General features: G+C 45.3%; 1 protein-coding gene across 1 annotated transcript in view; it reads right to left on the reverse strand.

Moving 5' to 3' along the window:
• Positions 1-25,856, reverse strand: part of LOC147706188 (retinol dehydrogenase 10-A-like) — an 88,558-nt gene that overhangs the window by 11,485 nt on the left and 51,217 nt on the right. Inside the window, exon 3 of the mRNA XM_086929044.1 lies at positions 22,138-22,283. Coding sequence (XP_086785170.1) covers positions 22,138-22,283 — 146 coding nt within the window. The remainder of the gene's footprint in view (positions 1-22,137; positions 22,284-25,856) is intronic.

Genomic DNA, 25,856 nt, shown 5'->3' on the forward strand with positions numbered 1-25,856 from the left:
TACAGTTGGCTAGTAACCCGAAATCTTGAAATGTATGTAGGAAATGCTATATATAGAGCAGATTCCGCCAGGTTTATAAATACTCGCCTACCTGGTGGTAATGTATAAAGGTGTTGGCAGAAACCGCTGTCACAGCAGTTCCCGTCAAAGCATTTTACTGTTTGCTGTTGCATCAGAAGTACGCAACCCCGCAGTAAACAGTATTGCTTTTTCTTTAAAAAAAATAAAATCCTGAAGTGATTTCTTTCTTAGTGATTTCTTTCTGTACATGCCTGATATATTTGATTCTGTATTGCATTGCTTGATTACTGGATGATGACTCTGCTGTTGTTTTTTCAATAAAATATTAAATAAAATAAAAAAAACCTGAGATGGGATTTTTTTTCTTGAAAATAAAAAAGTAATTCTCTCCTCACCATGTAAGGCTCCTCCCATGGTGGGGGAGCATTCAGATGGTTTTACTGTTTCTTACCGCCAGGTTAAGATGACTACATGTCTGCCCATCTAAATTGGGTGGGCGGACATAGAGCCACTCTGAATTAATCACAGTGGAGACAGGTCTCCATCGTGATTAACCCTAAGGTCCACTTGCATGTAAATGAGGTGGGCGAACCACTATATTGGCTGGGAGGAAACTCCATCGCCATTGCGCTAGAGCACTCTCTCTGCCGATATATAAATCAGGCCCTTCGTTCCTTCATTTTAGTGAAATGTAACTGACTGTATGGATGAATTAATGAAATGTAATTTATAAAGCTCAACTGCTACTCATAAGAAGTATCCTAGGGCTAGAAATAGCAAGAGAGTAAGAACGGAATCTAGAAATCCCGAAGCCGGAAGGACTTCAAATGACCTTGATCAGGCTTTCACTGGGCGAAGTAGGGAAATGCAATGGTAAAGAGTTGCTAGGAAGGAAAACGATTTTTTGCCAGATTTGGCTTTCAGTACTTTAGTAACTTGCAGCAGGCTGTGATTTACAGAACGCAGTGCCCTGGCAGGGGAGTATTTTGTCAACCTTTTCTGGATGTACATCCGGCCAATCTGATAAAATGCTCTGTAGGTAATCAAAAGTGTTTTGAACTTAATTCTAGACTTGATTGGCAGCCAATTCAACATGCTGAAGCTGCGTAAGCAGTTCTTGAGAGGCTCCCAGGTAGAGGTCATTAACATAGTCTGATCTGGAAGCAATCAAGGCAAGAATAATCCCTTTTCCGGGTGACCAGAAGGAGATGTTTTACAAACTTTTTCAGTTATTTCAGGATTACAAAACAGATGGAAGTTGTGGCATTGACTTGAGGGTTTAAACGATAAAGCCATGTGCAATGACACCCCACGGTTCATGGCGACTGTTGAAGAGGTCGGTTCTTGCCCCATTTTGGCGGACCAGAGTCAAGTGGCATTGACTAGGGAGGGAGTACCAAATACCAACATTTCGGTTGTGTCAGAGTTAAGTTGTAAGCAGCTGTTGTACATACAGTTGGCAACAGTAGTAAGATGGCCCTGAAAATTGATCAGCCACAGAGTCGGCAACATACGTTGTGTGTCTGCATAAGATAAGGACCTCATTTATGAGGTTACAGCTGCACTTTTGCACCGCAGAACATCAATTTTTTGACTTTCCGGTGGCTGAATGTGTCGAAGCATATTTACAAGGCCACGTAAAGCCAGATTGAGAGTGATGATGAGTATGGCTCTGCTGAACATGATTAGTTAATTGGCAATTCACCAAGGATTCCAAAATGTGCACTAAGATCAGGAGTATGGATATTGGTCTTTAATGAAATTAAATGAAATGAGGGTTTTTATAGAGCGCGTGTATGCTGTGGCGTCTTAGCGCTTAACTATCAAAAATACAGAGTAAGGAGAAATGCAGCTCGTTATGTACAGCTAAAACAGCCAGGTTTTGAGATCCCTCCTAAACTGAAGTAGATTATTTTGGGTTCTAAGATGCAGGGGCATAGAGTTCCATAGCTTCGGTGCTAAAAATCGGAAGCTTTTACCGCCCCACTTCAGCGTCTTTATCCTTGGAACTATAAGTAAGGATGCTGAGGCGGAGCGGAGAACTCTCTGTGGAGCGTAACGCTAAACATATTGTCTGATCTGTCCTGGTCCTTTTTCGTGCAATGCCTTATGTAAGATACACAAGGACTTAAATTGGATCCTAGCTAAGATAGGGAGTCAGTGCAGCTGTTCTTGAATTGTATGACTAATGGAGCTGAATTTGGGTAGATTCAGTAGTAGTTGTGCAGCTGCATTCTGTAGAGTCTGCAGTTTGTGTCACACTTCTTTTGGCTCCAAGGTAGAGTGAGTTACAGTAATCGATTTTCGACAAAATCAGAGCTGTGACTACCCTTTTCCTGAGGGGCATAGGGATGAAAGGTAGGATTTTCCTAAGAATTTTCAGGGTATAGAAACAGGAAGAGGTAATGCTGTTGACCTGGTCTAATAGGGAAAGATGATCGTCAATTAGGACTCCAAGGTTTTTTACCTTTTTTACGGGTTGAGGGCAAGATCCCGCTGTATCAGGCCACCAGCGGAGTTCCAAAGTGAAGAGTCCCTGCCAAACGTTACTACCTCCACCTTCCCGGTGTTCAACTTTAGGCAATTGCTTTGCATCCAATTGATAATATGGCTCATGCATGAGTTAAAACATGCTGCCACGTCCTCTGATATAGCAGTCAGTGAGACGACAATTTGTGTGTCGTCAGCGTAGCATATGGCTGTAAAGCCAAAGGAGCGAACAAGCTTGCCAGTGGGGCTACATATATGTTAAACAGGGTGGGCGAGAGTGCCGAGCCCTGAGAAACCCCACATGGTATAAAAAAGAAGGGAGATTTGTGCTCATCTAACGTCACTGTTTGTTATCTATCGGCTAGGTAGGATTGAAGAATGTATGCGACCATATCTGTGATACCTATTTCTGCCAGCCGCTGAAGAAGTATATGGTGATCAACCGTGTCAAACGCGGCGGATAAATCAAGCAATACTAATATTGCCTTCCCGCCCTGATCTAGTTGTGCACGTAAGCTTTCAGTGGTTGCAATCAATGCAGACTCGGTGCTATGTCGTGGCCTCAAGCTTTGCTGTGCTTGGTCTAGTATATCGTTTGACTCTATAAAAGTTAGCAGTTCTTCATTTACTGCTCTTTCCAGAACTTTAGAAGGGAATTGTACAGAAGTAATAGGCCGATAGTTTTTCACTTCCGAAGGGTCCAAAGTCGGCTTTTTCAGAATAGGTTTTATAATAGAGTTCTTCCAATACCTCGGGAAATGTCCTTCATCTAGAATGTTATTCAGAAGGGTGTCAGGACCTTGGCAATGGCTTCTGGGGCCATATGAAAGACCATGGCTGGGCAAGGGTCCAAAGGGGAACCTGAATGAGTTGTCAAGATGAGTTTTTCAACTTTTTCCTGTGTGAGATGTGTAAACTTTTTTAGGAACACTTGTGTGTTTGATGCGTCCAGCTTGCATTCGACTAATCTAGTCTCATTTACGTCAGAAGAAAACTCATTGTATACTTTTACTACTATATCGTGGGAAAAATTGGCAAGTTTGTTGCAAAACTGAATTGTTAATTTAAAATATTTAGTATTGGCAAGCTTAGATAGTTTAGAGACTGTCTTAAAGAATTCTCGAGAGGTATTTTTGGAAGCCATGATTTTCTCAGTGAAATGGGTAAATTTTGCCTCGTTTATAGCTTCCTTGTATTTAGCTAAGGCATTTCCATAATGCTTTTTATCATATTCTGATTATTCCTTTCTCCAGAGCCTTTCTTTGGCCTTTTAACTTGGTGTGTACCATGGGGCCGAGGACAGTTTATTTTTGGCTCTTATACTAGTTTCAGGAGCTAGGCTTGCCATGGCCTGTTCCAACCAGCGATTGAGATGTATCGCAGCTAGGTCAGGATCGGAGTCCAAAATATTGTTCTGCAATTGCAGCGTGTTCTGGAGATCAAGAGGGTTTATTTGTGTCCAAGAACGTGACGTCTTTGGTATGTTTGTGCCAAAACTTCTATTTAAGGGACCGCTGGTATGGACCTTAAAAAAGACCGCACTATGGTCGGTCCAAGTTAAGGATAGTGTCTTAGTAAAGTGTGTCTGTGGGTGATTTCTAAAAAGGCCATCCAGGGTGTGTTTACCTGTATGTGTCGGCTCGGTTACTATTTGTTTTAGACCTAGGCTAAGGAATCGGTTAGCTCAGAGTGAGTGGATCAGGGTTAGTTTTTTTAAAAGGGGCATTATGAGTGCCTTTTTCCAAATAGCAGGCACTTCATGCCGTTCCACAGAGAGATTAAAGAGAGTGTTAATCTAGGGGTTAATTGCAGTATCTGCCTTGGATAATATGAAAGAGGGCACGGATCACGAGGGGAACCAGACCTCACTTTGTGAATGATAAATCCTGATTCTGCTAACAAAACGTCTTTAAAATACTCAAGGGGTGGGCATTCATTGTCTTGCAAGGAGTGGGAAAGAGGCTGCAGCGATGGAGGAACAGCAGCCTGTTTGAAGTTCTCCCACATTTTTTCCACTTCAGTCTGGGAAAATAAAGGTAAGTTGTCTACAAGCAGCTGGGAGGTTGGGATGGTCTGTGTTCATGCCTCAGGCTTTATCAATTTTAAATACTGCTCAGAGGGTATTTTCAGACGCGTCTATTTGTTTTGCAAAGTAGGCTATTTTGGCTTTCTTGATATCTTTTCTGAACAGCTGAAAGGCAAGACAGTAATGTAATGTAATGTAATGATGTCTTGTAAAGCGCATGAATCACCCCACATGGGGTATCTCCGCGCTGTAGACCGCTGGGGAACCCGTCCTGGCTTTCCCTGTGAGATGGTCCCTACTGGGTATCTCCAAGGTGAAACCAGGCATCCCCGGCGTATGTGGGGGGCCGTTGTGGAGATGAGGCAAGCTAATGCCCAGAGTTGCCGAGTGTGATTCCTGGTTAGAGTAGGCACGAGGCGAGAATTATAGAGTCCGCTGACACTGGTCCACGACCCTGCCGCATTGGGAAGTGAACCCTGGTCCCGGGCCGTCCTCTGCTTCCGGGTCTGCCGCCTCTAACCAGTGAGCCACACCACTCCACCACTCCAGTACGCCAACTTTTTCTCAGTATCACAACTTGGCCTCCATTTCCTATCCAACTGTTTACATTTACGTTTTTCACTCTGAAGGCTAGGTGAAAACCAACCCACCGAAGGTGCAGATCTCTTACTAATACAGATTATGTGGGGCACCACGGTGTGGAAGCCAAATAATAAGGCGTCTTTAAGGGATCTGACTGCAATGTCAGTTACCATAGATGTGTTAATCTGTATTTGAGATATAACTTGGCTAAACTCGATTCAGAGATAGCATGCCAAGGTCTGTAGGGCCTTTTGTCCTAACCACTAGCAGTCAGGACTGTAACATAATAGACAGGGAAAGGCACTAATAAGTGATCGGTCCAGGTGAGTTGGAGAGGTGTGTCCGTCACAACCAACGAGTGGCTAGAAAAAATCAGGTCGAGGGTTTGGCCCTTAATATGAGAAGCATCCTTGACAACCTATTGCCAATAGACTCCTTGAGTTGCTCTCCTAATCTTTTGTTGGGATCATCTGTATGTACACTGAAGTCCCCCAGTACCACAAAATGTGCGCATTGTAAGTAAAAAGGAGTGATTGGATTGATAAGTGCATTCACAGACCAGGAGGAGGCTTTAGGAGGACAATAAATTTTGGCACCTGATAGGGAAAAGTTTTCCAAAATCTTTAAAGAAAAAAATCATCCCCTCAGTTAATCCCAGACCCTCCATTTTAGTAGAGGTACTTGAATATAATGAGCGATAGATAACAGCAATCCCACCACTAGGACCTACCGTTCGCTCAACATGATATATGGAAAGCGTGTTTCTATGACTGGATGATATTAGCACCAGAATTAGCAGTGAGACAAATTTTGGTTAGAAACATAATATCTCACAGATTATCATCAAGTAGGTCCCAAATTTGGGTTTTATGTTTAGACAGGGATCTAATGTCGATTAAACAAGCTTTTAGTTCCTTATGGCCAGGTGGTTGAGTACCTTTGAATAACCTAGAGAGAGGTGGTTCGTATTTACAAGAACTGAACCAGGGGAGTCAGACATGGTAAACTACTTGAAGTTGCATTTAGAGCAGGGCGAGCCATGGCTATCTGTACTAAAACCAGACAGTATTTCGCCTCTTAGCGGCATACTAAGAGAAAATAGTGAGGAACTTATTTACGCTTTTTGTGATGCACCGGCGGCACATTTTACTGCCCCATATTCACAAGGACAAACTGCGTGGCTTTTTCTGTCCTTGTAAATCTGGCCCCTTTACACGTAGCACTTTGTGTGAAAGGGGCGTTCCATGGGTGTTGCTGTGGGTGTTCCCACGCAACACCCATGGAACGAGACACATTTCCAGATTTACGAGAAATCGTAAACCGTTAAATGCGTCTGAATGCTCCTCCTCCCCAGGGGGGTGTAGAGAGGCGCAACAAGGAGAAATTTATTAATTTCTCCTCGTTTTTTCCTCATTATATGCGTGCTGCATTCTGCGGCACACATAGAAGGAGGAAATCACCTCTGGTTATTGTTTATGTACAGGAAGTTCTCCCTTACTGAACATACACAATAATAAAAAAAATGACGTTTTGCAATTTCTATGTGTGCTAATGCACGGAAGTTGAAAAACGCCATTTCAGATTGTTTATGTGCAGGAATGGAACCCTTCTTACACATAAACAATCATCCCAGTGACGCAGACGTCCTTGCACCCTGGTGCAAGTGTGCCTGCATCAGCGCATGGCTGCCCATTGTGCACCAGCGCAGGGTAGAGCAAAGGAATGCGACATATTATTGTAAATATGTTGCATCCCTGTGCTTTGAGAGTGCCGCTGCATGATGCAGCCAAAGGGCTTGCGGTGCCATGCTGCAGCACTTTGTTGTAAATGAGGCCCTGAGTCTTTACCATAAGGCAATCTATGATACAGAGCTGGAGCAAAAAGAGCAGTGTGGCTGGCACTGGTCGCGTTCTGGGTACAGACGGGTGCAGACAGGTTTGCCTTTGGCACACCAGTGGTAGGCCCACTGTGGGTCCCTGCCCTGTGTGCACGTCCACTGTGTGCCTGCGCAGCTGCCTGCATTTGAAGGACTGTAGGAGCAACTGTGTCTACATGTTTATCTTCAGTGAACTTTATGTTGTCCTCGTCTGTCTTAACATCGAGATTGAATGTCACACTGATAAAAAAAACAATTGAAAAAATCATTGATGACTAATATTGTTAAATGCCAATTTGGTGTTGCCCTTAGGCTTATTTACGCAACAGCCATCCTGTGTGGAAGCTTAGTGGTAGGTAAATGTGATTTAACTTAACATAAAATTTGCTTATGCCATTGCAGAGGAAAGTCACTCAAATTCCAATTAAAAAAAAGCATTGGCTAAGCCAGTATGTCTCACCAGTGAAATCTATTGGCTTTTTCAATGTTTTTTTGGGTTAAATAGCCACATTAGCGGTGGCCATGTTGGAATGGGATTTATTAAAATATTGCACATTTATTCAAAGATGGCTGCTGTGAAAGAGCATACATCAATGGCTGCCATCTTTGTATGCATTTGCAATCTTTTAATAAATCCAGTTCAATATCAGTATGCGCATATCCGCAGCAGTAGTGTTTGAATAGGTTTGTTCAGTGCTGAAAATGGAGAAGATACTCTCAGATCCCATAAATCAGTGGCCAAGAGGTGGGAGCAGAAAGGGGATGGAGTGACAAGAGGCAGAGTCAGAGGAGCAAGACCCTGACCTCTGGTCTGAGACCTGCTCTCGCCCCAGAAGCTCCGCTGTCTGTGCACTGCCGCTGACCTCCAGAACCTCAAGGACGAGGTGTTCGAGGCTGCCCAGGCCCGGCATTGTGCCCGCTCTCCTGCTGTTTTCTGTCCTATTTTTTTCTGTCATTTTCTGTTATTGTACCTGCCTCTGTTTTCGTTTATTGTTATTGTCATTGTGCCTGCTTCTGTTGTTCGTTATTGTTACTATTATTGTGCCTGCCAGTTAATTTTGCCTGACTAGTTTGTTGATTCGTGCCCGTTCTCCTCCCCACCGATGTGGCCCCTGCGGCCCCACCCTCCTGCCGGTTTCCCGCTCCCACCTCCCTGCTGCACATCCCTCCCCTATTTAATGGCATCCGCTGCACAGTCACGATGTGGGCGCGCTGGTGCGCCAAATGCAAGCCCATCTGTGTCCGTCGCGACGCTACCGCGACCAGCGCCAGGGACCCTGGCCCACCCATCATTATGACTTAGCTGCCCTCCTCGCAATCAACCCCGGTAGGAGCAACAACTGCCAGCGGACCATGCTGAGCACCAGTCACGGCTAGTGTTCCTGATGCAACTGCCGCCAGACCTTCTCCTCCGACCCTGCCCCTGCGACACCTCCCCCTCGAATGACACCAACACCTCCGGAGACCTAAACTGCATCCTCCTCAACGTGTGCTCCTTGCACAGACATGCCGTAGAGATCTGGGACCTCCTCAACACCCTCTCACCAGACGTCACCTTCTTTACAGAAACCTGGACCAACACCTCATCTGCCCCCGACACCGCCACCATCATCACAGACGGATACAAGATCCAGATGAAGGACTGCCCTAATCACCCAGGAGGAAGACTTACCATTGCACACAAGAACTCCCACCAACCCTCCACCCCCACCACGAGCACCTCCTTCTCCACCACCAAACACCTTCACTTCCAGGCCCAGACATGCCCTAGAACCACACTTTGGGGCATCCTCATCTACAGACCGCCCCGGACCCCGCACCTCATTCGCCACCGCTATCGCCGACCTCATTGCACCCCACGCCATCACCTCCATGGACTGCATACTCGTTGGCGACCTGAACTTCTACCTCGACAACCCCAATGGCCCCAACTCCACCACCCTCCTGGATAACCTTGCCAACATTGGACTGAAACAGCTCGTCACCATGCCTACCCACACAGCAGGACACACCCTCGACCCCATCTTCGCAGGAAGTAACAACATCCATTTCAGCCACACTACGCATCCCCCATGGATGGACCACCACTGCGTACACTTCCACATCGACAAACCCATGCTGTCCAAACCTGCACCAAGCCCCCCCATGAAGGAACTGGAGCAAAGTCACTGAGGAGCAGCTAAACTCCGTCCTCAAACACGACACCCCCAACCCCTCGACCGACGCCAACCTCACAGCCAAAGAACTCCACAGATGGATCTCCAACTGTGCGGACAAGTTTGCACCCCTACTTAGCCCTGACAGACAGTGTCCTAGGAAGACCCCTGGTTCACCCCGACCTCCAAGAATCTGGACACACCTGCTGATGCCTCGAGAAGAACTGGAGGGAGAGCAAAGCATCAGAAGACCGCGTCACCTACAAGAACGCCATGACAGAATACCACCAATGCTTCAGATCCACCAATAGGGGCTTCATTCAAAACAAGATCCTCGCCAACTCCAGCAACTCCAAGGAACTCTTCAGCATCATCCAGGAATTCGCCAAGCCCTCCAGCAACACCAAGGACATCGCCCCCTCCCAGGACCTCTGCAACAAGCTCAGATCCTACTTTTTTTTTTTTTTTAAGTTTCAAAAACCTTTATTGGTAGTTGGACCTATACACAGCCATTTGCTTACAACCAAATCTGTGGCCAGCGGCTTCAATAAGTAGACGTTTCATATGGCAGCAGTGATGAACTCAGTTACATGATAACACAGCAAGTCGCCTACAACCACTTCGGGCCGGCCGCATTATTTCACATTTCAGTACATTTTTATACAGGGAATATGATGTAAGGAGGGGAGTGCTGCATATCAAGGTATCTCCGTTGTATCATAGCAGGCAGTTGCAGATACGTCCCAGGATTCTACGCAGACATTCTCATTCGTGCAAACCAGTCTTACCTACGCAGAAGACCGGTCTTATCTAGGGATCATACAGCTGTGCGCTCACATGTATCACTCGCCCGTCTCCTGAGCTATTGACTGTAAATAAATGACTAGTGGCGCCCAAATGTCCCGTGGTCTGGAGGAGACAGGCAACAGCTCAGCATGCAGTGCAGATTGGTCTTGGCAGTATGTTAGGTCATCAAGCCATTCCTTGAACTTCGGCGCCCTTCCCCTACCCCACCTACAAGCCACACGTCTTTTTGCGATCAGCAAGGCTATAGCAGTCTATTTTCTACTGGCAATCGGTATATGTGCAACACTACTCAGCAAAGCGACCAATGGCGAGGACTCTATATGTACACCAGTCATTCGTCGCAAGGCCACAAAAACTTGGTCCCAGTAATCCTGTATGGCTGGGCAAGTCCAGGACAAATGCAAAGAATCAGCCTGTGAGGTGCGACAACGATCGCACCTGTCATTGTCCCGGAGATAAAATCTATGCATACTGACCGGGGTGTGGTACAGCCTATGGAGGTATTTGAAATGTATGTTCCTCAATCTGCTGCTGGCCGAGATCCTCTCGGTCTGCAAGCAGCAATATTCCCACTGCTCGTCTGTCATAGGAGCGCCTAGTTCAGTTTCCCACTTGGAGCGGGATGGTGCGTCATCTAAAGGACTCTGGTTGCGCACTGTGCGATAGAGTAGAGCTACTAATCGTCTCGACGATGGCTGTTGCAGTAGTATCTGCAGGGGGGTAAGATGCGGAGGTTCAGCTGGGAAGTCTGGGTGTAGAGAGCGCATTCCCTGCTTAAAACTGATGTATAAAAAAACATCCATTGGTGTGCTCTGAGTTCCCTGGAACATGCTATCAGAAGTACGGAACACCCCATCTTCATACAAGTCTGCCCAAGTCCTAACGGACGTGCGTTGCAGTAGTTTATGAAAGATAGTTTCTTGTAAGAGCGACATCGCAGGATGGTACACCAGAGGCAAACGGGGAGCATATAACACCGGAATGTCCAAGTGGTCCGCAATGCTCCGCCATGCCGTGGCCGTGGCATTTACCGTTGTTTGAGTTTGTTCCCGAGCATTTATGTCCATATATACAGCACCCTCAATAGGTATGGGGTGGGCCAGCCAATGTTCCGCCGCCAATTGCGGCATATAGCTCGGATCCTACTTCCATCTGAAAATCAAGAGCCTCTATGACAACACCAACGACCAGATACCCGACTCCGAAACCACTTCCCTCTCCAACAACTCCAACCAGCCCACCATCTCTGCGTGGACCCCAATCAACACCAAAGACACTACTTCGACCATGAAAGGCATCCACTCAGGAGCCCCCACGGACCCCTGCCCTCGCGCACATCTTCCACAGAGACTCCCCCGCCATCGCTCCAGAACTACAATGCACCATCAACACCACCTTCAAGACCGGACTGAAAACACGCAGAAGTCAGACTCAAGCTAAAGAAGCACTCCGCAGAGCCCACAGACCTCAAGAACTACCGTCCAATCTCCCTCCTCCCCATCACAGTCAAAGTCACGAGAAGACAGTCAATGCACAACTAACAAAATGAATCGAACAAAACTCCATCCTCTACCCTTCCCAATCTGGATTCCGCAGCAACCACAGCCCCGAGACTGCTCTACTCACCGCCACAGATAACACCCGCACCCTCCTTGACCAAGGACACACCACTGCACTGATCCTACTCGACATCTCTGCAGCATTCAAGACTGTCTCTCACCGCCAGACTCCATGACACGGGCTTACAAGGAACTGTCCTCGACTGGATCCGCTTGTTTCTCACCAGCAGAACCCAAAGAATCAGACTACCACCCTTCCTCTCCGAACCTACAGAAACCAACTGCGGAGTACCCCAAGGATAGTCGCTTAGCCCCGCGCTCTTCAACATATACATGGCCCCACTCGCCACCATCGTCAGACAGCACGGACTCAACATAGTTTCTTACCCCAACGACACCAAGCTCATACTCTACCTTACCAAGGACCCCACCACTAACAGACTCCATTTTCAGGAAGGAATGCAGGATGTTGCATCCTGGATTAACAGCAGCTGCCTGAAGCTCAACTTGGAGAAGACAGAGGTCCTCATCCTCGGACACTCCCCCTCTGCATGGGACAACACCTGGTGGTACACCGCCCTCGGCAGCCCTCCCACCCCCACTGAGTATGTCTGGATCCTCGGCATCGTACTCGACTTCTTCCTCTCCATGACCCGACAGGTCAATGCCATCACCTCCAGCTGCTTCAACACCCTCCACATCCTCGGAAAGACCTTCTGGATCCCCCCAAGCATGATAGACTGTCACCCACGCACTCATAACCAGCAGACTCGACTATGGAAACGCCCTTTAAGCCGGGATCAACAAATCTCTACTCCGCAAGCTCCAGACCATACAAAACACTAGAGCTAGACTCGTACTCAGCATCTCCGACACGAACACATCACCCAACATCTGTGGACAATCCACTGGCTGCCTGTCAAGAAGAGAGTTACTTTCAAGATACTCACCCACACCTACAAATGCCTCCACAACACCAGACCCCGATACCTCATTGAAAGAATCTCCTTCCACCAACCCAAGAGGATCCTCCAATCTGCCGACCTCGCCCTCGCAGAAATCCCACGCATCTGCAGAACCAGAGCAAGGTGGAAGAGCCTGTTCGACTCAACTTAATGTGCTAAAAGCTAATTAAATAAAGGATGATTTGAAGAAACAATCTTGGACACAGATCTCACAAATCTTGTGTTATTGTTCATAAAGTGGTGCACTATCCGTTCTTGTGTTGTTAGACATTGTTAAGTCCAGTGGTGGACCGCACCATGACAGTGGGTGCATTATCTGTGTGTACACACCATTTGGATATTTTCCATTTTTACAGCAAATAGGGGATAGCAGGTTAGGTGCTAGTTCTTTGAAGGGTTCCACTGTCAACGTTTTTGTCCAGGTGGAAGAGCCTTCTCCTACATCACAGCCAAGACCTGGAACAAGCTCCCGATCGACATCAGACACGCCCCCTCCCTGAACAGTTTCAAGAAGGCACTGAAGACCTGGCTCTTCGACTGAGCTGAGTTGCTTACTTCCCTCCCCCAGCGCCTTAAGACCCTCCCAGGTGAGTAGTGCGCTTACAATTCCCCTGATTGATTGATTGATTGATGAACAAATTCTTTTTCAACTCTTCCCCAAATAACTTATTAACATGGACAAAAGTACTAGTAAATCTGTTCTGGCTAACTTATTTGATAAGACTGCATTTTAAAATATCATATGGGGTAAGGCAAATACTGCAAAGATCTTCGTGCACCCAGCAATTTCCATTCTATAAAAACAGCAAGATTTCCCTGGTGGCTGCTGCACTTGCTGAAGAAATCTGTGTACAGTCTCGACAAAGGTTTGACTCATTTTGAAATACAATAGAGATTTAATGTGCTTGCTGCTGAGCACAATAGCTATCATGAAGGTCACAGAATAATATTTTATGGAGGATCACAGTGGATTTCTGCTTTTGCTACAGAGATTCTTGTGTTACCTGCATATTATACATATATAGATCATAATTCTTTTAATAGAGCTCATTTATGAGTTATGAACTGTTATTAAGGAGCTGAATGCAAAATGCAAGACATAAGTGTAGAACCTCACTATGTTTTCTCAATTTTACTTTAATCTAAGGTTGCTAAAACGGTTCTTTTGAGGAGTAATAAAGACGTATAAGAAAATGCTGTAAAAAAGGTTTAGTAATGTAATTACTCATATCTGACCTTCTTACGGTGCCTGCATATCTACATACAGACATACCTTGCAAAACTAAAAACCCTGCCTCAAAATCATATTTTAGTACAAGTACTTTTGAAGTGACAAGCTAAATGTCTTTGTTTCCTCAGAGAACCAAGGTGTTAAGCTATTGCTAGCCCCAGCAAGGATCAGATTCGAGCAAAAGGAGTGCTGAAGGCCCTTAAATTGTGGCATTTGTATTGGGTTCAGCTGAAATTGAAAGTAGATCAACTCCCTAATCTACTGCAGGTGCTCCTGTGAACACAAAGCAGGCAAGTGGAGGGGTGCTGCTGAATGTGCCCTGGTGATGGCAAACTACACCAGGACAAAGCACATTTCACTGAGGCAAGCCCGGATGCCAGATCTGGTTGAATACTTGCATCCAGATTTGGGATACCCATGAATGACCCTTGTTTCCATTGCTGCGTTTGTTAACACTCATTGAGTATCTACGCAAGAACTGAGCAACGTGGCTGAAAGTAAAGAAACATAATTGCTTTGCCAATGCTTGTTTTCTTAAAGTAATTTCCAACTGGTTTCCTGAATGCATCTCAGGGTGAGATGACCCATCAGCGATGAAAGGGAATCTCTGCTTTACATGGAAGAGTCAAGAGCTTGCACGCTCAGAATATAAATAACATAACTAGGTATATGATATTAATACAAATACTGTAAGTACTATGGAAACCATACGTATTGTAATAAAGCGCTATATGATGTATGCAATGCTGCAAATACATAAAATAGTTGTAATTGTGTGTATGTATAAAAACATTGCATTCATACAATATTATATGTAAACACATAAAAATATTATAAATATTGCTCATAAAATAGTACACATTCAATATTAAATGTCCAACACAAACAAAAATAATATAAACACACATCAAATTAATGATTCAACTCACTGTTGTTATCGAACAAGCACTACAATTATTCGGACCAAAGAAAAAGCAGTATATAACGCAAAAACAGAATCTAAAACTCTGCAAATGGGATACATTACATGCAAATACCAGTGGCTGTTTCTCTATGAGGGTGGGAGAGCGTCGCCCTCCCTGTCGGCTGCGAGCCACGCGGTGTTAAAAATAAAATGGCAATGAAATGATTTAATTGCCATTTTATTTTTAACCAAGGCACGCTGCCAGCCTGCCTCTGAGCTACTAGGGTGTGTCCTGATTGTCCTCTGCTGCCGACAGGCACCAGAAGGACTGGAGTAGTGGTGGCCTCGCAGTTCAAAGTGCACGTCACTTGAGCCGGCGGTCTTGTGCCGGCCAAAGTGACATGCGCACTTTGAAGCTCTCCAACCAGCATTCTTAGACAGCTGGGTGGAGACCAAGCACAGACCTCTCGGGCCTGAAGAAGCGTTAGGCCAACCCTCTCCATCCAATCCTGGTGCTGCTCTCATGCAGCGTCTAAATTGGTTAGGGGGTTCTTCATTCCACAGGCTGCGTAAGGACAGCGAAGAGGACGCAGAGCCTGTGGTGAGTACAATATATATTATATTTAATTAATATAATAATTAAAGCTTTACTGTTTATTTTATTTTGAATGGAGGGGTTGTTTTAGGTCTCGCCTCTCAATGCGCATGCACATTGAGCGGAGCGAGACTATAGGGCTTAAACAGACTTTACCTAGACTGGCGATTTGATGCTGTGCCCGTGCGCTTTTAGGTCAATGCGCAAGCGCATTGACCTAAAATGCGCGTGCACAGCATCAAATCTGTTCCCCAGCAGCTCTTCCCGCTCCGCCCCACAAGCTTCCCCCAGCGTGCGCTCTGCCTCAGCCGCACTCCTCCCACACCTTTGAAGTGAAGCTTAGCTTCACTTCAAAGGCCCCTGCTGCTTCACACTATTCACGGCCGCCAGGCCGTGTCTCTCCCTCATCGCCGCTCTCCCCGCTCCGCCCCCTGCTGCGACCGTGTCGCATTTCTCCTCCCCCCTCCCCACAGCAATGCCCTCCGTCTTGTTTACTTGTTGAAAGCGACCCGTTATTCTTTTGGGCAGGTGATTGTTTGCGGGCCACTGGTTGATGTTTCACACTAAGCCTTCTTTGAATGTCACATTATAAATTTCCCATTGCACCTGGAGCGTGCATAGTTTATTCAGTGGGGACCTTTAGTGCAGAGTGCAAGTCGGTACACGAGGAGCCTCGTTAACATTCTGGCTGCTCCTCCCCTAATTATTTACGGCCGGCCGGCCGGCCGTGCTTTCACTTTCACGGACGGCAGGCCGTGTCTCGTTTTATTTTTTACTTGTTGAAAGCGACCCGTTATTCTTTTGGGCAGGTGATTGTTTGCGGGCCACTTGTTGATGTTTCAGACTAAGCCTTCTTTGAATGTCACATTATAAATTTCCCATTGCACCTGGAGCGTGCACAGTTTCTTCAGTGGGGACCTTTAGTGCAGAGTGCAAGTCAGTACACGAGGAGCCTCGTTAACATTCTCGAGCACCATCAATTTCAGTACACAACTCATAAGCTGAAGATCCACGCCAAACAAAAACTCTTTCATTGCAGCGTGATTGATCTAACTCTAAATCTCTTGAAAAATATATGTAGAGTCATCTACATCCATTAGGGGCTGCCAGCGGGCGGAGCAAACTGCTGCGATGTCAGGCGATGTGCTTGCGACTCCTGACTCAGAATGACATTTGTCAGGAGATCATCAGTATGCATGCTAACTTATTTTTCATGAATAGAATCTGTTATGTATGATAGCTTTGAACTCGGTGCGCAGTAGCTGTGCCAGCAGGAGTCTGGCATTGCTGTGTTGGGGACTTGCATCACACACTTACTTGTGAGCATTGCCGTACTGCTGTGGTAAGAGTTGTAACCTTTGGCACGGTGCACAGTTTAAATGTTGCTGCCAGCGAGCAGAGGGCCTGCTGTAGTCATCCTCTGCATTTATGATTTCCTTTGTCACTATTAGAGCTGGAGCTTGGGGCGGCCTTAACTTGGCGTGTCCCCCAACCTGGCTCTGAAGCAGTGTCCCTGCGGTTAGCGATGGAGGTATGTGCCATGAGTCATGCCAGAGCACACTGCAGGCTCACTGAACCCCCAACTATACTTCAAAATAACAGGTTTAATTAACCACGGGACTTTGGTGGAGGAATTTCAAAAAGAAGTTGCGGCACTCAAGCTTGTTTAATGTAGGTGTTTATAACAAGTATGTAAAAGGCCCTTTCATCTCTTTCTATGTTTATTAGATAAATGAGGCAAAATAAACATTTGCTCTCGCACCGGGTAAGTGTTGTGTAAAAACCCGCCTAAAATGGAGCGCCGCATTCCGATGCTCTATCTCTGTTTGCAATCTACCCAGCAAAGCCGCGAGCAAAGTTTACCTATTGTGTTTCAGCGGGGAAAAAAGGTGGTAAAACGTAGGCGTTGACTTATTTGCATCTTTATAGAGGGGTTGTAGTAGAACTGTGCCAAGATTTTGACAATCTTCTGCTGCTCAGCCATTCAGTAAATATTGCAGCTCCCGTTTGATTTGCGACGTTTAACTAACTGGTAAGTCACTGGTAATAATTTTGAAGGGCAACATATGAGTTGGGATGGATTCTTACTTGCCAAAAAAACGCTGATAAGTTGCGCAGCTTATTAGTGTTGGAGGGGGCTAATCAAGTTGGGTGAAAAATGTCCATTCTAAGTGTTGGAAGGGTGACAGCCACTTTGTCAGGTCCATAGTGGAACTTTACTTTGTGAGTTACCATTATCCGCATAGAAAACACCCTCAACCTTTACACTGAGATGTTTTGTTCTCTGATCGGTATTTTCAGTAGCTTGTGTGATTTTTGAATGTGACTATGCTCTAGCATGCAATTTTAATATGAGATGATAGCAGGTGCTCACACACCCTCACCCTCACCCACCCTCACCCTCACCCACCCTCACACCCTCACCCTCACACCCTAGCGCTCACACCCCCTCACCCACCCTCACCCTCACACCCCCTCACCCTCACTCCTCCTCACCCTCACTCCTCCTCACCCTCACACCCCCTCACCCACCCCCTCACACCCCCTCACCCTCACCCCCACCCCCCTCACCCTCACACAACATCACATCCCCTCACCCTCACACACCCTCACACCCTCACCCTCACACCCTAACCCTCACACCCCCTCACCCTCACCCACCCTCACACCCTCACCCTCACACCCCCTCACCCTCACTCCTCATCACCCTCACACCCCCTCACACACCCACTCACACCCCCTCACCCTCACCCTCACCCTCACACAACACATACCTCTCACCTCTCACCCTCACGCCCCCTCACCCTCACACCCTTCACCCTCACACCCCTCACCCTCACACCACTCAGTGCTACAACACATATTGTGTTACAATAGGTGTCACATTTGCGAAAGATAAAACCATTGGCATTGTAAATAACAAAGCTATTAATTTCGCTATTTTCAAAACAAGCACATAAATAAAAAATGTGTCCTTTACAATACCAATAGCTCAAACTTTCCTAATGTGAGACCTATTGCATTGCTCTGCTTCTCTCCCCTGCTGCACTCTACTGCTCTCTAGAGATGTGGCCAAACAACCAGAGCTGCCATCTAAGTCACGTAAATACAAAACATGTTGCATTCCAAATGCTATAGGTGTCACATTCGCGAAAGTTATAACTATTGGCATTGTAAATGACAAAGCTATCAATTTAGCTATTTTAAAAACCAACAAATAAATAAAATATTTGTCATTTACAAGACCAATAGCTCCAACTTTTCTAATGCGAGACCTATTGCATTTCCAATGCTTGTTTAGATGGGCTTTTGATTGAGTTTTTTTTTTTACCATGGACTTTTGTAGGGAGGGAAATTGTGTTTTATTTTTAGAGGGGGTGGGGTACTTCGCTCAGCCCAACTCTTAGAAATTTCACCGGCCACTCTTGGCATATACACCTATATATCGTAACCATTTCAATAACATAAACTGTGACTTACGACTTAAATATATGCATTTTCATTTCAGGTACGTCACAGAGTAGAACTCACGCTCAAGGGCTTACTTAAATGGTAAAAAGAAAAATAAATAAACCCAATCGAATCGTACATTTTTAAATTTGCATATGCAATTACCATTTGAGAGAAAATGTTGATATGCTTCCTTACGGCACTAAAAATAACTTTGGAGGAAAGGTTGTTAGCAGCTCTGCTCTGAGAGAAGTCGTGGCTGATCCTCTCAGCGACTCTGCACTGCCTAAGCATTAGGAATGGCACAGACCTTTTCAGTTCTGAGCTCCCGCCAAACTCCAGGAGAGAAAAGATAAAGAGGACAGGGATTCAGAAGCGTAGTACAAGCAGTTGCAAGTACATCCATTTGCTGGTTTGTAAACAGCCATGTATTTGCTTTCTGAGAGTTGTAGTGAGAGAAAAAACAAGCATTTGCAATGCAATTGGTCTTGCCTTTGGGACCTTATATGTATAGCTATGCAGCACATTAGCCTGGGTGCTGAAACATCGACTGTTCTTTAACATGGAGGGAAAGTAAGCACCAAACTGCATGACACGCCAGGCATGGGAACACATGGAGAGAAATATTGCCTTTCAGTGGGAAAATGGTCTAGTCCAAAGCTCTGTTTTTAATATAAAATCAGGGCCTTCGGTGGTCATATCACTGAAAATACAAGATTTGAAAAAATATTGTCTACAGGTGCTGGTTGAAGACAATTTCTATGGACTGGAATCTAGAGAATGCTAAAGTGATTCTGGTATTTTACTGACCTCTGCTGGTCGTTTTCTATCATGAAAGTGAAATAGAGGAAGTTGCCCAAAAGAGAAAAAAAAAGCAAGTCTCTCAGCAGAAAGCAATTCTGGTATTTTACTGCTGGTCGTTTTCTATCAAGACAGTTAAATAGAGGCAGTTGAACAGAAAAAAAGTCCCTAAGCGGAAGCAGACAAGTCCTAGGGCGGATCTCCAAATTACACAAAATATATACACATATAAGTATATAATAAGTATATACAAGCGGTCTCAAATGCTCATCCTAAAAATGTGATGCAGTCAGAAAATCCAAATACTGGTGGGCTTATTTACAAGCCCCTTGCACCTCCGGTGCATCACATTTTATGTGATAAAAAGTGACGCACCAAGTAAGCCCAGGGGGCATATTTACATGCCCCTAGCCCCTCCAGAACCTCTTTTATTGACGCTCCGGAGGCTCTGTGTGCTGGCCCATATTTACAAGTCCATGCAAACCCACTTTGTGTTGCTTTACAAGGCCTTGTAAATATGGCCCTCTTTCACGCAGTACTCTCGTCATGGGTGTTGCTGTAGGTGTTCCCATGCAACACCGTTGGCTTTTTGTCACTGACCCAGATTAGCAAGGATTAAAAAATCTGAGGTAGCGACAAAAGGAAACGCCTTTTCTGGGGAGGCGTTAATGTGGCATAAAGAGGACAAATAATTGTATTTCTCCTACTTTATTAACCTTTCTATGTGTGCTGTATTCTGCGGCACAAATAGAAGGAGCAAAACGCCAATAATGTTTGCTTTTGTGCAGGAAGGTGTTCCTTCCTGCACTAACACACTAAACCCTGCAACACAGGCACACTTGAACCAGTGTGCAAGGGGGCCTGCGTTGGCACAAAGCTGCTGTTTGTGTGCTGGTGCTGGGGAGAGCACAGGGGCGGACTGTATTCTGTATTGGAGAAGTGTGGCTCAATGGTTAGAGCGGCAGACCCTGATGCAGAGGTCTGGCCCGGGACCAGGGTTCAATTCCCGCCTCGGCGAGTCTTGGGCTCAATTTCCTCGGACCTGATAATTCTCGCCTCATGCCTATTCTAATCATGGGTCCCACTCTGCAACTCTGGCCAATAGCTTGCTTAATCTCCATAACGGCCCCAACAGCGCCAGGATTCCTGGCTTCACCTTGGGGTGCCCAGGAGTGGACACCTCACAGGGAAAAGCCAGGAAGGGTTCCACAGCGGTATACGTACAAGCGCCTGAGATACCCCTTAGAGGGTCGATTCGGGCACTATACAAATACTACTACATTTACATTTACATACAGCACTTCTCTGCATGACGCAGGTCAGCACAATAAAGTTGCTGGCGGTGCCGCGCTGCGCTATTTCATTGTAAACATGCCCCAGGGTCTTCAGGCATAATGGAGGGGGGCGGAAGGAGTCCTGGGGGTGAGCGAGTGATTGGTAGTTTGTATTATTTTTCCAAACTCTGCCTCAAAGGATACTAACAACAAGTAAAAGGATGAAGAAACGGAGAGGGGGCAAAGGCAATAGGGACTGAGGATGAGAGGGCGGATAGGAAAGAAAACATAAATGGAGGGTGGAAGAGAGGGAGCAAAGAGAAAACAGAACACTGCAGGGAGGGAGGGGGCAAAGGAAATACAGGGGGAGAGTGGAAAGGAAATTGGAAAAGCAAAATGGACTACTTGCAAAATGATGGACTCTTTTGGAGTGCTGACACTAAAAATAAAACAAAGTACCTGTGGAAGCATGCGAGCAGAGGAAGAACTCTAATCATGCAATCAATCAGTACTTGGTTCATGCTCCATCGAAGGGACAAACACATGAAGAAGAAAGTGGAACCGACACATGCTGACAAATGACATGCAAAACAGTTAGAGTGACAATCAAGCTAACCAATGGAAAGTAATGGGTGGGCTCTAAACCCTTGTAACTTTTTTTTGTTAATACAAGATCTCGCAAGTGACAGCGCATGCGTTACTATAGGCAAGACCTAAAAATTAAGTGAGAGAGCTGCAGGGGAAGGGAGAATGAAGTAGGAAGATACAGGAGAGGAACAGAAAAGCGGAGATAACTCATTCATATATTGAAAAATTTGATGAATGGGTAGGGGTATGGTAAGTAATGGATGAGCAGGTGGTGGGAAATGGCAACATGGAAAACAAGGGGGGCTGAGTAAAATGAAGATGGAACCAAGATAAGGGGTAGAGAGAAAGAAAACCGTTGCTCTCCAATTGAGTACTTAAAGTTCAAAAAAGTAGTTATGTGACTAGAAGCAATTGGATGGCTACCAGCCAACCAATCTGAACACTGTAACACCTAAATAGTCCTGGGTGGGGCAAACACATAAATGGGAGGGAAGCCATTGATTGACGAGTAGACAACTAATATAGACACCAAAGCCATCCAATCATCAGCAAGGGGCTGACCCTAAGCCCACTCTCTGTAAACTGGAAAGAATTAGTCAGGCCAACCAACAGCTAAAGTTATCGGTAGTAGAGACCTAATGAAAGGCTGCCAAAATAGACAATAAACTTTATTTGAGCATGGGATGAAAAATACTTCATACATATATTTGATGGCTGTTTCAGTACATTATTTAAAAATCCTCACAGCCATGCTTTGATTGTGGGGAGAGTTTTGAACTACTAAAACTAACTATGGTAGTGTGTACATTTACCTGATTCTTAATCCACTGACCATGCTTCTGTTTACATTGTAAGGACACACAAGGGTCGTCTTGACGCCATCCACTCTTTTCGCTTTCAGCTGATGACTGAGAGATTCATGAAATCCAACAGTGGCAAATTTACTGGCACAATAATCCTGCATAAAGAAACAAAGATTTAGCTGGTGGGCAGAAAGTGTGACTGAGAAAAGAGTCAATGTGGGGTGGCTGCTGTGAAGTCCTGGGCCTTGCCCAATTGTTCAGGAGCTTTGTACCATACAGGGTGTATATCCATCAACTGTGTATTGCATGTTTGCTTGATAAAAGTGGTCTTTTAATTGAAATCAATGATGCCCTTAAACAAAGCTAAGGCAAGTCCCAAAGCATACATCTAGAGCCCAAATGACAATATTTGGGGAATAATGTATTTTTAGGTCTGGCCTACTGGAAGCTTTAGTGTCACAGCAGTTTCATGTTTTCCCAAAAATACATATACATATTCACAGTATACATATATAAAGATATACCTACATGGGCTGTCTGTCAGCCCCTTTCTTCCACTGGTCTCTTGTAATGTCCTTCACATTTTGCTTCCACGCACCACAGCATGGGGCATTGGGTATTGGTAAGCCCACTTCAGCCATTGGTTCTATTCAGCATTTGCTCGTGCATATGTGTATACCTTCCTAAAAAGTAGCCCTTTATATCTTGAAGGCTGATACTGAGCTGATCCCTCCATTCATTTGCCTGCGTTTAATTTTTTAAATATTTATTGTTGTGATGGGTCATTTTTTACTCACAGTTTTTTGCACACATGTGCACACCACCTTTATAAGGCTGCTTTTTACAGTTCTAATGGCTATTGCATATGTTTTTTTTGTTTTTTTGTTTTTTTTCATGATAGCGGAATCAAACTTTAATTGAGAATAGAGACCACGTATTAGACATACGCTCAATCCCCTTGATAGTTTCAAGGAACAGATCTATGTTTCATCGTGTCACAGAGCATCTTTTACAGACATAAAGAACGCCCCCTTTGTTCAAAGTTTGCTTATGCTGGTGACATGGTGCATTAACGTCAGAACAAGAAAGGTTCAGCCAGTTGTGAAACATTTCTGCTTTCTGAACTAACTACGCCCACTTCCTCCCACACGAACAGAGGTTAAAAGTCTTCTAGGGTTGTCAAGGTATATAGAAAGAATTATCATCTTGAAAACATTCGCATATGTTTTTTTTTTAAACAGACTTGAAAAAGCTAGACATACTGGCTTTTTTCAGTGATTATTATTTATTTGGGATGCAGTACAATTACCACAATCACTGATTTGTTTGGTTTCCAGATGCTGTTGAACTACTCAGCCATTACTTGAATCTTCATGTTCATAGTGTGACGCATTTACATAAGTTGTATAAGAGCTTCTTAGTTTTTTACCTCCTCGAAGGTCTGGGGCCAGTGATGCTGTGTTGCAATGGACATACAGATTAATTCCTGTAAGACCCGCGCTTCTATCATGAGTGGGACTTGCTCAGTTATGCCTGTTGGTGTGCCCCTCTGGTAATATTTGCATTATAAGTTGACACCCAAAATGGCCGCCATGTGTTCACATCTGAAGCAACCATTGCCAGTCAGCAATCTTCCAAGCGCAAATGAGGAAATGTATTTATGTTCGTTCTCTTTGCCTAAACTGATCTCATGCTGATACTGGTAAAACACTGTTCACAATGCACTACTGGCCATTGCCTGTTTTGTCTTTAAAGCTAATTTAAAAGTATATCTTAATATTTTATAGTGTTGACTCCAATTTATATCACTTTAGCCTCTAAAGAGAATAAAAATATATTTAATTATCTTTTTTTATGTTCGACCGCATTTATAGGACTTTCAGACATCAGGGAAAACCTCTAATTTGAAATTGTATTTTTTACATTTGTTTCAGCAATTAATTTAGCAAGAAAATAAAAGATGTCCCCTTTCTCAAGCCGCCAAAAGTAAACATGTTCATAGCATAAAATAAGCGCTATTTAAAGCTCCTCTGAACCTATTTACTTGGATAGATAAACGGAATAGATATCAGTTGATCAGGATTGGTCCTCAAGGTGCTCTCCAGACAGCAGATTTATCTGTTCCCTGTTTGTTGCCTAGAGACTTCAGGAACCAAACAGAGATAAGTACAGCGTTTATTTCGTGAAGTACAAGGTAATAAATAAGGAGCCCATACCAGCCTGTCCTCGTGCATCAGATGCCCAACGATGATTAAGCAACTGATGCAGGCAGGGTCGGATTGGGATCACAATTCGGCCCGGGCACTGACGAAAAAAGTGGCCCACATTCAAGAGGCGTGGCCCATATTTAAGGGGCGTGGCCCACATTCAAGGGGCGTGCCCTTTCATGAAACACCATTTGCACAGACAAGGAATGAAAGTGGGAGGATACTGTTCTTGCACACAACACAGGGCCAATGTGACAATGGCCTACATGCTGAGCAACTAAAAAAAATAGCAAGGCCCCTTTTTGTCACAAAATTATTCCAGCCCTCCAGCACAGGAGCACCTGAAAAGCAGCGAAGCCCCTGCTATTACTAACCTACTCAGCCCTCCCCAGACCTTCAGCTCAGGAGCACATGAACAGAGGTAAGGCCCCTGGAATTAGTAAATTAATCAACCCTCCAGGCCTTGGGAAAATGTCCTGGCAGGGGAGCACAAAACACAGCTTTCTGGGTCATCCAAGGTAGCCAGTTAGCCAGGGGGGAGGCTGATGTGAAGCTGGTGCATGGGAAGTGCCTTCCCAGTGTGTTCTGGCAGTTTGAGTATTTACCATTTACTGTAGTATCACCCTTGTACCCGTGTATGGTACCCTTTTGTAACTTGCACAAGTCACTTTTCTCTTGTAACACACTGTTTGCTACCTCTCACTTTTGTTTGCTTTAGATACTTGCACAAGTGCCACCATTGCCTATGTAACGTTTGTTCTTGTGCTGGAGTCTCTGCCATTAATTGCAGTATTATACCTCTACTTGTATTTTGTATGCTTTTATAACCTGCACACATATCTCTTTTTCCTCCTGTAATGTATCGTTTGCTCCTCTTGTATTTTGGTTGCTCACTATTGTCACTTTTGATTCATGTAACTTAACGTTTGCTTTTGTAATTTGTCCACTTATCATTTTCTCCTCATGTATTATTGCTGTTCCTAGTGTGAAGCACTCTGACACCTTCGGGTAAAGTCCGCGCTATATAAAATCGCATTAATAAATAAAACAAAAAAATTCCAAACATCACCAGGCCGCCACAGCAAGACCCATTCTTCCTCGCCCACTATGCCCTGAATGTGAAGGGCTGTGGGTGAGGTGTTAAGACTAACACCATTTCTGGGCTGCATGGGCGCCAGGGGGGCCGAGGTGAAAATGGCTCAAAGGCCTGAGAAACACCTGGCCCCCAGGGAGTCCGATTCTTGCAAATAATCACCCCTCCCCAGCCCAGCCTCAGCTTGATTGCTTGGCAGGGTAGGGGTGAAGGAGAGCCCACAGCTGACAATCGCTGTCCGGCCGCACAGCGAGGCTGCTTTCATTTTCTGTGTCTCTGTCTCCGTGCACTCTGTGGGCCGTTTTTTTTTCTCCCCTTTCCTAGTCCACTCTCTGTGGACTGGGACAGGGGAGAAAAAAAACGGCCCACAGAGGGCACTGAGGCACCGGCCCTTCGGCCCATTACCGAATGCCCGCCTTGCCAATCCA

Source organism: Lissotriton vulgaris, chromosome 7 (assembly GCF_964263255.1).
Source record: "Lissotriton vulgaris chromosome 7, aLisVul1.2, whole genome shotgun sequence".
Taxonomy (NCBI): domain Eukaryota; kingdom Metazoa; phylum Chordata; class Amphibia; order Caudata; family Salamandridae; genus Lissotriton; species Lissotriton vulgaris.